The sequence below is a fragment of the Benincasa hispida genome, chromosome 7, assembly GCF_009727055.1.
Source record: "Benincasa hispida cultivar B227 chromosome 7, ASM972705v1, whole genome shotgun sequence".
Classification (NCBI taxonomy): domain Eukaryota; kingdom Viridiplantae; phylum Streptophyta; class Magnoliopsida; order Cucurbitales; family Cucurbitaceae; genus Benincasa; species Benincasa hispida.
The window spans coordinates 2,532,658-2,547,229 of NC_052355.1; the positions used below are offsets into that span (position 1 = coordinate 2,532,658).

A 14,572-nucleotide genomic window follows, 5' to 3' on the forward strand; every position below is an offset into this window, starting at 1 on the left:
CTCGTAGGTAGATTTTGACAACTCGTTATTTTTAGGTAGGATACTTTTGAACAGGATTACCAAACTCTGCAAACCTAGTATCACTCCACTCAAATATTGCTTTCAAGTGATACAATTTGACTAATATGAAGGAACCGAATTCCCAATGGAAGAAATTGATCACGAACACCTTTAATTATTGTTTTGAATTCACAGAAATACAAAGAAGATTAAACATAAACTTAAGCATGCTCTTCCTACCCGTAAAAAAATACAAGAGATGTATAAAACATACCTTTTACCGACCCATTGTTTAAGAAATTCTCCAGAAAATTCCTCGCACAAATGGATCTACTCTTTCTATCAACAAGGATACCATGACTAAGCCTTCTTCGCTATTCTAGAACAAGGATATCGTTTCTGGGAACTAAGTTTTTGAGTGGAAATGGTTTTATAGAGAAAAACTTTATGTGTGTTGTGTAACTGCAGGGAAGTTATTATTTAGTTTAATTTAAGTAAATTAAATAATTATTAATTAAGCTATTTAATTAATCTTAATTAATTAAATATAATATGTGTAATTCATATTACATTTGAATCATATTCAAATGTATTATAATTTTAATGTCTATCCTATTCACAATAAATTTAACCCATAGTTTTAATATGAATCTCATTCTGATTAAAATTAACGTATAGTTTTAATATGAATATCATTCATTTTATTTAATATTTGAAATTTATTCAAATACATTATTCTCTCATATTATATAGTTTAATTTTGAATCTCGTTCAAAATCAACCTTATAATTGTTGGGTTTTATGTCTTAAAACTAGTGGTTTGTAAACAATAAACTTTTATTTTGTTAATTAGTATAGATGTTATTGAAGCTCAATTTAATAAAGTTGTTATTCAATGTTTGAATTTCTTATTTTGTTTTAAAAATAATCTAAATCCAATAAACTAAGATCCATGACTATTACATCAACTTCAAGTAAATAGCCAAAATGGTTTATAGTATACGGATAAGGTTGGGTACCTTATTCTAGGGACACTATCGGATGCGACCCACTTTGTAAATGTTACAATTGTTGTAAAGTGTTACAAACGAAGTGATCCTGATTCGTTCATTTAGAGACATGCGAGTGGAGGCGTCTTATGCAAAGTGTTTGTATAAGATCTGACCAAGAAATAAGTCACTTTTACTTTATAACGTTGTTTATTGTTCAAGATTGACTATTTCAAAATAATGAACTAGGTAACTCGACCTTAATCCTGAGCTACGATGAACTTTTGTTTATTCAAGATTATCCTTAGATTTTCATGGGTGAGGGTTGGCTCAACAACACTAACTCAATAAGCCTCCCATTTCAGGGTAAGACTAGGTAGATAGCTGGAGACATAGGGTACAAGATGGAATTCACTCCTACCCGCTTTTAGAGATAGTAGAGAGGTTGTTCCCTAAAGTGCTGACTACGAGTCTTGAACAAGGAGCCCCACCCTCTCATTGGCCCGAGAGGGACTCGATTTAGTGATTGGATCACAAACCAATTGTTCACTAGAGGATTAGTGGGACTTAAAGAACAAGATGTAATCTCGGAGATAAGAAAATCTATGATCCAGCCGTTATTACGAACAACCTGTGAAGGGTTGACTTATTGTTTATGGTTATATCGAGTGGACACAATTATATCTATAGTGAGAGGAGTGCAACTATTGAGCTAGTGGAGTAACAGAAGTTAATAAATGTTGGGTAATTAGGTTAAAGAGTTTAGCCGGTTAATCTCTGATCGTTAGAGCCCATGATCTGTAGGTCCATTAGGTCCCCTACTAGCTCACAAACGGATTAAACCTTGGAATAACATGATGAGAGAATTTGAAATGTTCAAATTCAAATTAAGGGAATTATTAATTAAATACGACATAATTACACGTTTAATTATCGAATTAAACGAAATTGGAGAATAGGATAATATTTAAATTTGATTTAAATATTAATTACATGAATAGAGATTCATGGTTATAGGTGTTTAATTCATTTAATATTTGATATTAAATTAATCTAATTAATTAAATAGTTTAATGAATTATTTGGAATTAATTTTATAAAAAAATAATTGTTGGAATTAAATTTTTGTTAAAATTAATTTTACAAATTTTTCCAATTTTTGAAATTTGATTTAAAATTAATTTTTTAGTTTAAAATCAATTAAATTAAAAATTGAATTTCAATTTTAAGAAATTGATTTTAAATTAAAGAAATTGGAAAAATTGGACTTAGTGGGTTTATCCGACATGAGACACCCAATTTCCACTCAAAACCAAAGTATTTGGTGTCATCCTCACGTCAATTTAAGATTGCATAATGAAATTGAATAATAACTCAATTCATTTAGTGAAGAGGAGGACATGCAAAAGGGTTTCTTGGGGTGAGTTTTGTTGAAGAAGAGTTCTTGAAACCTTGTAAAAAAAAAAAAAAAAACTCCATAAAGATTCCCTTGAGTTTAGCTCATTTTGGGTTTGACCACCCAATCTAAGATCTAAGAGAATAGTAGGGAAGATCCATTAGTGGTCTACAAGCTTTTGGAGACAAGATTGAAGCTGAATTCGTGGATTGAAGAAGGTCTTCAAAGGTATATTTTTCAAACCCTATTGTTTCCTTGTGAAATGCTTTCTTAGTTGCTAAAATTGATGAATTAGAATGCTTAATGATTCTATTTGCCTCCGCTTATTGCATGCTCACTTCAACAATGATATAATGTATATATTATATTAATTATATCACATTCAATTAACATATATTTCCTTAAAATTCGAACAATTCAAATTCTTCTGAGGCTAATTAATTCTTATTTTATCCTTAGTGAGCTAGCAAGAGGACCTAATGTACCTACAGATTAGAAGCTTCAATGATTTGAGATTAATTAATTAAACGCTTTAATTAAATTAATCAACATTCATTAACTATGGATCATTCCACTAAAGACCCATAGTTACACTATTCACACTGCAAAATATTTCTTTGTCCATAAATATAACCATTACCGATAAGTCGATCCTTCATGAGTCGTTCATAATTACACCTGGGTCAAATTACCGTTTTATCTCTATAATTACCTCTTGCTCCTTAAGTCCTACTGATTCTCTAATGAACAACCTGTTTATAGTCTAATTATAAACAAAATCTCTCTTCGGCCAATGAAAGGGAGGGACCCCATTGGTCAAGACTCGGATTCAACTCTTAAGGGAACAACTCATCGACTTACCCTAAAGTCGGGAAGGTGTAAATTTCATCTTTTGTAGCTATGTTCCTAGCTACCCACTCGGTCCTGTTTGTAAAATGGTAGACTTATTGAGTCGACAACTCGGGCCACTCTCACTCATACAAATCAAAGGACAAGCCCTCATAAGTAGAAGTCCATAACTCACTCAAGATTGAGATTGAGTTACATATGGTCATCCTATGAAATATTAATCTCTTTAGTCAACAGTATTACAAAGAGAGATTAATTATTTCACGGTTCGGTCTCAAACTCTTTGTATAGGATACCTCCACTTGTATGTCTATACATAAACGAATTGGATCAAACCATTTGTAACACTTACAAAGTGGGCTGTATCTATAGTATTACCATGATAAAGTATCCAATCTTATCCATATACTATACACCTTTTAGGTTATTACTTGAACATGATCCATCCGTATGTCAACCACATACTATTCAAGTTACATAAAATAACTTTGGATCGGATCGAGTTACACAAGTCTAAATATCAAATAAAATAACTCCTTATTTTATTAAATAAATTAATTTTGTTTATACATTACAAACCACAAGATTTACGGCATAAATCCCAACGTAAAGTATCCAACTTTCTCATTTTTCACAGGCGGAATATAGAGGCTTCTCAGCATCTGCAAGCAACTTCTTAAATTTTTTGGATCATTTACACTATGTTGCTGTGTCGTCTCAACCATCTCAACATTATTCTCATTAGAATTATCATCTAAGACTTGCACTTGGCTCTAAATTTGATGGAGAATATCTAGCAATGTTTTCTTCATGTCAAATCCATTTGTCATATCTTTGGTCAATTCCATATATTAATAAGTGATTTCTAACTTCATTACTGTTAAACGTCTTACAATTTCCACACTTAACATATGGTGACATCGTATTGAAGTTTTACCTATGATGTCGTTGAGCAAATTCAATAAAACTATCAACACTTTCTTCACATTCCTTAGAAAATCTTATATCTTCTAAAATCTACGATTGATCTATTATATTATAACCTAAGTATATTAAAAAATTAATTATACTCATGAGATAACCTAACTAAACAGTAAACTTAGACTAAACTATATGACTACCATAACTACAAAATAGTCATTTCATCTCAAAGTTATCGATATGACATTTAATTTTGATTTCCTCGATGGCCATTCACCTTTGAAGTCAATCACTGATGGATATTAAAGGGCTTGTTCGAAATTAAATGTTTGCCATTGTTTCTTTAATGCAAATATATNAATGCAAATATATATATATATATATATATATATATATATATATATTTCCCTTGCGCACATGCTCAATACTAGTTCTCTACCACCTGTAGATGCAAAAGATAAAAGTCATGAACTTTATAAGAAAATACGCAACAAGCCATGAAAAACAGGAGTAATTTGTTCCAGAAAATCAAGAAGATAATGATAATTATAGAGACAAGCGAATGAAGGTATCCTATACAAAGAGTTTATATAAGATGGAATCGTGAGATAATTAATCTTTTTTTGTAACATCATTGACTGAAGAGATTAATATTTCACAGGATTACCATATGTAACTCAATCTCAATCCTGACTGAGTTATGAACTCTTGTTTGGTGGTTCGTTTTTTGATTCGTATCGACGAGAATTGTCCGAGTCACCCACTCAATAATCCTACAATTTTGGAGACTTGATTGCATAGGAAGTTGGGAACAAAACTAAGGAAGATGGAATTCACTTTTTTTCATATAGGGTAAATAGATGAACTGCTACCTTAAGTGATGACTTCAAATCTTGAAAAATAGGGCCCCTTCCTCTCATTGGCGCAACTGTAAGTACAAAGAACTCGTGAAAGATTGACTTAATTGTGATGGTTATATCCATAGATGCAACATGTTCTACTATGTTTAAGAATGCTCATTTAATTGTACAATTAATATAATGTATATAGATATATTATAATATAAAAGTTATTTTGAATGAGATTCAAAATTAAACTATATAGTATGAGAGATTTAAATATATTTGAATAAGATTCAATTATTAAATGATATGGATGATATTCATATTAAAACTATTGATTAAAAGTTAATATGAATGAGATTCATAATTAAAACTATAGGAGAGAAGTATATTTGAATATGATTCAAATATATATTTAATTAAATATGAGATATTAAATTTAATTAATTAATTAATTAATTTAATTATTAATCAATTAATGAGTTATTATTTATTTTAATTTAATTAAATTTAAGTTAAATAATAAATTACCTCCAATGCATTACAGGGGAGTGGAGGAGTTGCTGAGGGGAGTAGCTTTCTCACTTTAATTGGAGATTTTCTGCAATGGGTGAGGTTAGTTCGTTTTTGACATGAAAATGAAAAGGAAATCTCTCTCTCTCATCAACTAACTCTAAAAAATCACAGAGAAGAATTTCTATACAAATCAAATTCCTTTTTTCTCTCTTAACAAGATACCCAACAATCCGTTCATGCTATAGAATAGCAAGGAAGATCTTTTAGAGGTGTCCTTGAACGTGCTGTAAGATCCATTTGTTGAGAAAGAAGAAAAAATCTTTCGAGGTATTTTTTTTCTTCCCTCCCAATTCATGTTTAACTTACGACATTTTGGTGTATGCTTTCTTTTTCCGTAATGTGAATTAAAAAAAAAACATATAAAATCAAAAGCAAAAATGATCACTCGCTTTCGCAGTGAAATTCGATCAATTGAATTTATAATTAGAAAGTCAAGTAAAGTGAAATGATGCATATACCTGGTTACGAAATCGACAATTAAAGAACACAAAAAGAAACGTAGAGATAGAGAAAATCGACACACAGATATACGTGGTTCATTAACAGTGTGTTAGTTACGTCCACGAGCAGAGGGAGAACAATATTATTTGAGAGAATGTTTTTCAGAAATTACATCAAAACAGCGCCTCTGGGGTTAGAGAGTTTATATAGCGTATTACTCTAAACCCTAGGGTCAAAATCGTAAATAACTACAAATAAATAAAATAAGCTAATACAAAATCTGAATAGGTTGGTTGTTTTGAATAAACCCGGTCAGTGAGACTCCTGTATTTGGTTGTTCGAAGCGCTAACAAACAGATTCAAGACATTTCAACATACCTAATATTAAAGTTCTTGTGAGTCGTAAGAGAACAATTTTCATCTCTAGTATCTTGAGTTGTATTGTGAGAGACTACTACGTTCACAATAATATTGTTGTTTCCGTGACTTTGTTGGAAAAGGTGAACAATTTTTGTTGTTTATGTACATGTAAATGGGTAATCTCTCAACCATACATTAGGAAGTAACACTTTTAATAATAAGGCTATACATAAGTCACAACTCATGAATTGAGCTACAATATAAGTGAAGGTTGTTTACAATTTTTAAACTCGTATGTATCAATGTGTGTAAGATCTCTCAATAATCCAACAAAAAGCACCATTATGCATTTATCATTCTTATTTGCTTAACCACTTAAACATTGTCTACAAAGTTAACTATCACAGAATACAATTTAAGAGATTTAAAAAGAAAATTAATTATGCAGCTGATAATTCACTGGGATTATTAACTGTGAGAGACTCTCCATTATCTTTTGAAGTGAGATTAAGAATCATTGTTGCTGCTTTTATAGCCCTGTCACAAATAGTAAAATGAACATGTAAAATCTACTCACATTAAGGGAAAAAAAATGGCAATATTAGTTCAAAGGATACATATGTAGATCATGAAGAAATTGTAATTTGTTTCATGAATTTTTTAAAACTACAGTAATTAAATATAAAGATCAAAGTAGTATTTCAACCTTAAACAATAAAATACATCCCACACATCCCATAATTTGTTTATTTTTAATTATTTCTAGTAAACACGAGGAAAGAGACAAAGAAAGAGGAAAAAGAATGGGAATAATATAAGAAAATAAAAGAAGATGAAAGGTCGGAGAGGAAACTAGAAGAAGTTAAGGATGACGGGCTTATAGATATCTCCACAATACATGTATGGTATGATATATTATCCACTTTAGGCATATATGTTCATGCCTTTGCTTTTGGTTTTACCTAGAAGGCGGTTGGATTTCGGCAAAATATTAGAAGTGCAGTTTGTTCCACATGGGTTAAATTGACGAATGGGGTTGGACTCCAAGCCTCTAAAAGGAACCTATGCCTCTAGTTTCAAGTTGTCCGAGTTAGAAATACTTTAAGCTTGGGTGTGCTAACTCTAGTTAAATTTCCTTTATGTATTCTTTAGTTTGAGAGTCAGAAAAGGGTGTGCGTAGTATGAAAACTTTGAGAGTGCTCTTGTAATTAGGATCGGGAGATAGAATTGTTCTGTGTGATTAATTTTTCATATAGTGGATTTCTTTCTGGTAGGTCGTGATTTTTCTCTGAGTTGGGAGTTTTCCACATAAATTCTTGTGTTTCCAGTTTTATTGTTTTTCTTTAATTTCTCTATTATTTTTCTCAGTGAAAGTGAGAGGTTTTTCCCAACAAAGGCCTCATACCATTGAAGATAGTTATTATCTCTATAAACCCTTGATCATCCATTTATCTATAGAATGTGGAACTTTAGTCGCATTCTCAACAGAAGAAGAAGAGAAAAAGGAAAGAGAAGAAAGAAGAAGAAGGGACGAAGGAAGAAAAAAAGCTAACCCTAGCTGAAAAATGATGATGCTAATTAATACGAGCATAGTTCAACTGACATAAGCTTTGAACCAAATAAACTCAAATTTTTAAGGAATAAAAGTTTTTTTTTTTCCTTTTTTTCAAACACAACCTCCCTATGAGATTGAAACAATAAATAAGGAAATTAAAAAAGATGGTGATCCATACCATTTTTGAGGTGATAGATATTGAGCAGCTAAATCACCACAACATAGAACAAGCATGTCAGTGTTTATAGAGCCAGGATTTAAAGCCACAATTGCCATACCCTTTGGTAGCCCTTTACCAATACATTTGCTTAATCCCTCAACTGCCCATTTTGATGAACAATATGGTGCAAACTGCAAAAAAAAAAAGCATAATATCAAAACTCATAAACTTTTACATGAATAATAAATGGATAAAATATATTTTTAATCCTTAAATTTCGGATTTAATTTTCTTTGGGTCCGTAGATTTCAGAATGTTATACGTTTAATCGTTAAGTTTTGAGTTTTGTTTCAATTTAATTTCTAAATTTCAAAATGTTACAATTTTATTCTTGAGATTTGAGTTTTGTTTCAAATTGATCCCTGAATTTTAAGAGTATTTTATACTTTTTACCTCCATTTTTCATTAAATACTTACTTCGATACCGACAATGTCTATTAATTAATTTGAAATAATTACGAAGAGTAATTCTTATTTTAATTTTAATTAACCGATATTAACACTAGAGATGAGAAATGAGTATTTATCGACAAATCGAAGTTAAAAATGTAAATCATGAAATCTAGAAACCGAAACGAAATAGAAACTCAAGTCTCAATGATAAGATTGTCGCATTTTAAAATCAATGGACTAAATTGAAATCAAACACAAAACTTAAGGATTAAATGTTTAACGGTTTGAAGTCTAAAGACCAAATAAAAACTATGACAAAAAATCTAAGAACCAAAAATGTATTTTTCCGGACTTACATCTTCATGTGCAGATCTTCCAGCACCTGATGACATGTTGACAATAATTCCTTTGTTGTTTGGAATCATAAGTGGAATGAAATGACGCAAAATATTAGCAGTTCCTTTTACATTTGTATCAATCACATTATCAAAATCTTCTACATCAAGTTCCCATATCTTTGCACTTCTATGAGCCAAACCTGCATTGTTCACTAACATATACAACCAAAAACTATGCCTTATTGTTCTTTTTCATTTATTTGCTAATTTTCAAATTTAGTCCTCAAACTTTCACCTAATTCATGTGTCTATTTTTTCATTCAATCTTGTATTAGAGAAAATATAGTACCTTTTTAGTTTTTTATCTCTAGATTTTGATATAGTTTTTCGATTTCTATTTGTTTCAAAATATTGCAATTTTATCTTTGAAATTTGAATTTGGATTCCTAGTTAGGTTTCAAGATTTGCATTTTTAACCTCAGGTTTTCACTAAATACTTACTTTTCGTCTTTAATGGTAATGCCTATTAACTAACTTAAATAACTATAATTAATTCAGTTTCTCAATTTTTTCATCACCACTAAAATAAATTTTAAAGACTAAAGGTGAGTATTTAATAATAAAGACTAAAAGTGCATATTTAGTGAAAAGTCAAGGTTAAAGGTATAATTCTTGAAACTTAAGAACAAATTGAAACAAAATTTAAATCTCAAAGATAAAGTTATAACATTTTGAATCTTAAAGACTAAATCAAAAATCAAATTCGAAACTTTTAAGAATTAAAAGCTTAATGCATTTTAAAACATAGAGACCAAATGGAAACTAGACCCTAAATTATAAATTTAGTTCCCTTTCTCATATTCTTGGTTCATTTCACCGGCCTATCCACTAGATAAAAAAATAAAAGTTTAAAATTACTTTAGATCAAATTCAAATATATATATATATATATCAATTTCTCAAACATTTCAATAATATTGTAAGACCTATATTATAGGTAAAATTGAAAGTTTTAGAAAATTGTCACAAAATAAAGAGAATTTAACATTAAAGAAATATAAAAAGAGAGACAAAAATACCAAGAATATCAGGAACAAGTTTGTTTTTGGCAACAATTTGTGCGAATTCTTGAACATTTTTGTTACATCTCTGCAAAAACATAAAGTTCCAAATGAAATAGTAGTTGTGAAAATTTGTGATGTGTGATAAAAATTAATACAAGAACATACATACCACATCGACTTTGAAGAGGAAATGGTTATTTAGAGAGGTCTTAGAAAGCTCAGCTTGAAGAGAATCAAGTTTAGTTTGATCTCGTGAGCAACCAATAATGGTATGGCCACGATCGGCTAATTCCAAGGCTAAGGCTCTTCCTAATCCTTTGCTAACGCCACTTATCAAAACCTTTCGAGAGGACTCACTAGGAGTTGCTTCGGCCATGGATGGAGGATTTCCGATATGTTTGTTTACACACACTTCTTCTCTAAGGTTGACAAGCCTCACACTTAAAAGGATATGGTTTCGTTGGTTCACAAAATTACCAATAATTTATTAGTATTCTTTTTATATTATTATTTATTATTGTTGAGATATTTAAGCTATAATTAGGTTATCATCCTTTCTATAAATTATGTTAATCTCAAGTTAATGTACAATAATTTATTCAATCAAATATCAATTTCCACATGGTATTAGAGCCTAATCTCTAAAGTTTTCCATTTTGCAGTCATCGTTGTGTTGTAGATCTATGCACTAATCCATCTCTGATTCGCTCCAATTTTGTTGTTCAATTGTTCCAGCCACGTAGATTCTACAGATCTGCCTCAATCCTCAAGTCATCGACCCTCAATTCCCACTGTGAAAAACTCGATACTCGATCCTGTAGCCACTGTGTAAGAACTCGATCCTCAATCCCCACTGTGAAGAACTCGATCCGGTCCAGAACTCGATTCGATCTAGAACTCGATCATTGATTGAACTCGATCCAAGTCTTGATCCTATCCAGAACTTGATCCTCGATCCCCCACTCGATGCTCACCTACTCGATGCTCCCCACTCGATGCTCGCCCATATTTGTCGCAAAACAACACCCTCCCTATTTTAGTTTGTCGTCTCTATTTTAGGAAGCTCTATTTCGTTTTAGTTTTTGATAAAACTCTGTTTTGTTTTAGTTTCTAATATTTACGTAGATCTTTGTTTTCAGCTCAGAAGTTCGTAGGTTTTGTTTTAGATCTTTATGAAGGTCTCTGTTTCCAACCTAAAAGTTCGTGAGTTCTTGTTTCCAACCTAGAAATTCTCTGTGTTCCAGTTCTTCATGGGTTTCTTCTTTGTTTTTGTCATCCAGTTACATCAGTTGCTCACAAACTCAAGTTGTTTCTATCATCTTGAGTTTGAAAGAGGGTGTTGAGATATTTAGGCCGATATTTAGGCCTTAATTTATGTATTTAGGCTATAATTGGGTTATTGTCCTTTCTATATATTCCCTATGTAAATCACAAGTTAATATACAAGAATTTATTCAGTCAAATATTAGTTTCCACAATTATGAAATCTATAGATAAAGAAAGTGAGAAAACTGAAACAGTAAACACCGACTCAAAAATTTACGTGCTTCACTAATAATTTATTGTTATTTGTGGACTCTGTTACCATACAAAATAGAGATGGAAAGAAAGATAGAGAATTGAGGTTTTTGATATTAGCAATCATCTAACATTGAATTGAAAATATGTTTAAATACCAAGGACTCAGACAAGCCCAATGGCTTTCACATATGAAATTAATAAAATGCAATTACATATATTATTAAATACTTAAATACTCTAACCGTTAGCTGCGTCTACTAGATAAACAGATGGATCATTTTATTATGAGAGAGATAGTTGAAAATATAGCGAAAAAAAAGTTATAAATATAGTAAAATTTATATCTATATCTAGCTCTTATCAACAATAGACTATATCGCTGGTAGGAGTCTATCGACAATAGAACTTATCATTAATAGATTTTATAATATTCACAATTCTTTTAAAATGATGTTATACACTTACAATCGTAGGAAATAAATATTAAATAATAAAAACTGCAAAGCTGTCAGTTAGATATAATTCGCCCTTTAAAACCCTTTGTTTAAAAAAAAAGAAAAAAAAGAAATCTAAGCTCTAAAACTAAATAAATTAAATGTAACCTAATTCTTACGTAGTTGAATAATTTATGGTGCTGTTGATAAATGGACAAATAGTTGTTGGTGCCATTATCTTTAATTTCCGTCTTAATCAAATCAAAGTAATTCCACCATTATTTTACTTTAAAGACAGTGATGCTCCACGTCACACCACTTTCCTCTATGTTAATTATAAAAAATTTTCCATCTTACGTCATTGTTCCGTTAATTTATAATATATTTATTTGTTGTCTCAATCAAAATAATTGCACCTCTTCTTTTCTTTTTTCCATCATTGCATGTCCGCCAAATATTTTATTTTATTTTATTTGAGTATTTTTGTTCTTTTGTTATTTTACTATATTTTTAACAGAATATTGGTTCAAATAAATTTATAGTATTTACAGTTTATTAAAATTTGGTATTCGAAAAAATTGGATTAATTTAAATCTAATATTAGTCGATACATCCATCTAGTTAACCATGACTTGAAAGCTCCAATTCTTTGAAGCACTATATTCTCAGCTAAATAAATAATTTTTGTCCATACTTGGTTGAATCCTGCAAAATATCCTAACGGTTGAGATTTGTTTCCTAGCTTATTTTTATAATCTTAGAGTTTATGTTCTTTATTTAATTAGATTTTACATAATTGATAGTTTTCTTAATTGTAATATTTCATTCTTTAACCGTTGGAAAATTCTATAATTGCAGTTACTATTGCTCTACATATATATTAGTATAGAATTACTCATTATTTGTATTGGTGAGTAAAATCAAAGAAGGTTTTGCTTCGGTGTCTTTCAAGTTGGTATCAGAGAGAACCTTCTTTGGTTTCGTTATCCCTGAGTTTTTCCTTAATAATTGATGAGTGGAAAAGACGATGAATCATCTAGTTCAAAACTAGTTCATGTGTGGTTCAATTTAATGGTACTTTTAATATAGAGATCACCCTTAATGAATCGAATTATAATGTTGTTGGGCTTGTTCACTTAATTTCTTGAATCAAGAAAAGCCCAAATGATGAAAATGTGTTCAGCTGAACAGATCCATGATCCAAAAGCCTTAGTTAATTTGTCCCAAAACTTGGTAGGTAGATTGCTTGGCTCTGGTTGCTCCACGACCTTCCAACTGATGTGCAACACGTGGTCTATAGCCTGTCTCTTATACACATCTAGATGTGTATAAGAGTCTGCAGCTGAACAGATCCATGATCCAAAAGCCTTAGTTAATTTGTCCCAAAACTTGGTAGGTAGATTGCTTGGCTCTGGTTGCTCCACGACCTTCTGATGTGCAACACGTGGTAATTACCACTTTCACTGCCTGATAGAAGAGACACCACTTTTGATGGGAAAAGAAAATAACAAACAAATTTGATTTTCTCTCTCTCATTTCCCTCTTCTTGTTTGATTGTTTGCATGAGTTTATTGTGTGAATGAAGAAGAAGATGAAACATGCAATGTGATAAAGAGAGAAGGAAAGAAGAGTACATGGAGATGTACGTGATTCGGCAATGGAGTGCCTACATCCACGAGAAGGAGAAAAACTTTTATTATTCAAGAGCTAAGTCACTTTCTTTACAGATCTTGTAGCTTCCTTGTAAGTTTATGAAAGATCACACTACTAAATGTAAATGATGCATATCTATATTTTGAACTGATACAAGTAGTTACCTAACAAATTGTAAAGAAAGTGTAAAAAATAGTTGAAGTTTTGATTTGTATGCTTAAGCTTATTATAAACTTTAGATGTGTTGTCTCAATTAATGATGACACATGTATATTGTTAGAAGGGAGAAACTTTACTTTACCATTGGCAAAACAAAATTTCCTCTTGAATCCGAAGATGGATATGAGAGGTGGTATGCCAACAATCAAAAACTAAAATGATGTTTCTTGATATCTATGAATCCAGATATGATGACGATGTACATACGCATCCCAAAAAATTGTGAAATTTGGAGTGCTTGATCCAAGACATTCTATGATGGAGGTGATGAGTTATAAAATTTCACCTTGAATCAAAAGGCTTCTCTGCCAAGCAAGGTGGAAAATCTCTTTAAAAATTTCATGGAGATTTAGTTGAGATATTACAAAAGTTGGGTCATTGGGACAAAATTGTTATGAACAACCCTCATGATACTATAACATACTAATAGTCAATTGAACGACTAAGGCTGCATATTTTTCTTATTGATTTAGCGGAATGCTTGAACAAGTGCATGGGAAGATCCTGCATAAAGAACCAATACTAAAACTTGTAACGACCCGATTCCCTAGGACTTAAATTTGACCGTTACTATAGACATACATATATACATTTTAAATTGACATCCTTTCATGATTTAATAAAACCAAATATACAACATAAAATTATTATCTTTATTAAAACTAAATAATTGAAGTCCATTTAATAGGGTACCCATAAAACCATAAAACAAACTATAAAATTTTAAAACATAAAAGTCCTAAAAACATGAGTGGAAGCATATGACTGGTTCCAGTAGCTCGATCATAAATTTCGCCTGTC

General features: G+C 30.7%; 1 protein-coding gene across 2 annotated transcripts; it reads right to left on the minus strand.

Annotated features, from left to right (window-relative positions):
• Nucleotides 1-6,583: 6,583 nt before the first annotated feature.
• LOC120082057 (NADPH-dependent pterin aldehyde reductase-like) lies at nucleotides 6,584-10,407 on the minus strand. Of its 2 annotated transcripts, none has more exons than XM_039037277.1 (5): nucleotides 10,114-10,407; nucleotides 9,960-10,029; nucleotides 8,899-8,948; nucleotides 8,108-8,280; nucleotides 6,584-6,911 (listed from the first exon to the last, which is right to left on the minus strand). In XM_039037277.1, the coding sequence occupies exons 1-5, from the start codon at nucleotides 10,318-10,320 to the stop codon at nucleotides 6,815-6,817; spliced, it is 597 nt and encodes a 198-aa protein (XP_038893205.1). In that variant the 5' UTR covers nucleotides 10,321-10,407; the 3' UTR covers nucleotides 6,584-6,814. The 2 variants fall into 2 exon arrangements, with proteins under 2 accessions (XP_038893205.1, XP_038893204.1); XM_039037276.1 differs by having other exon boundaries at nucleotides 6,605-6,911; nucleotides 8,899-9,092; nucleotides 10,114-10,403.
• Between the last annotated feature and the right edge of the window lie 4,165 nt (nucleotides 10,408-14,572).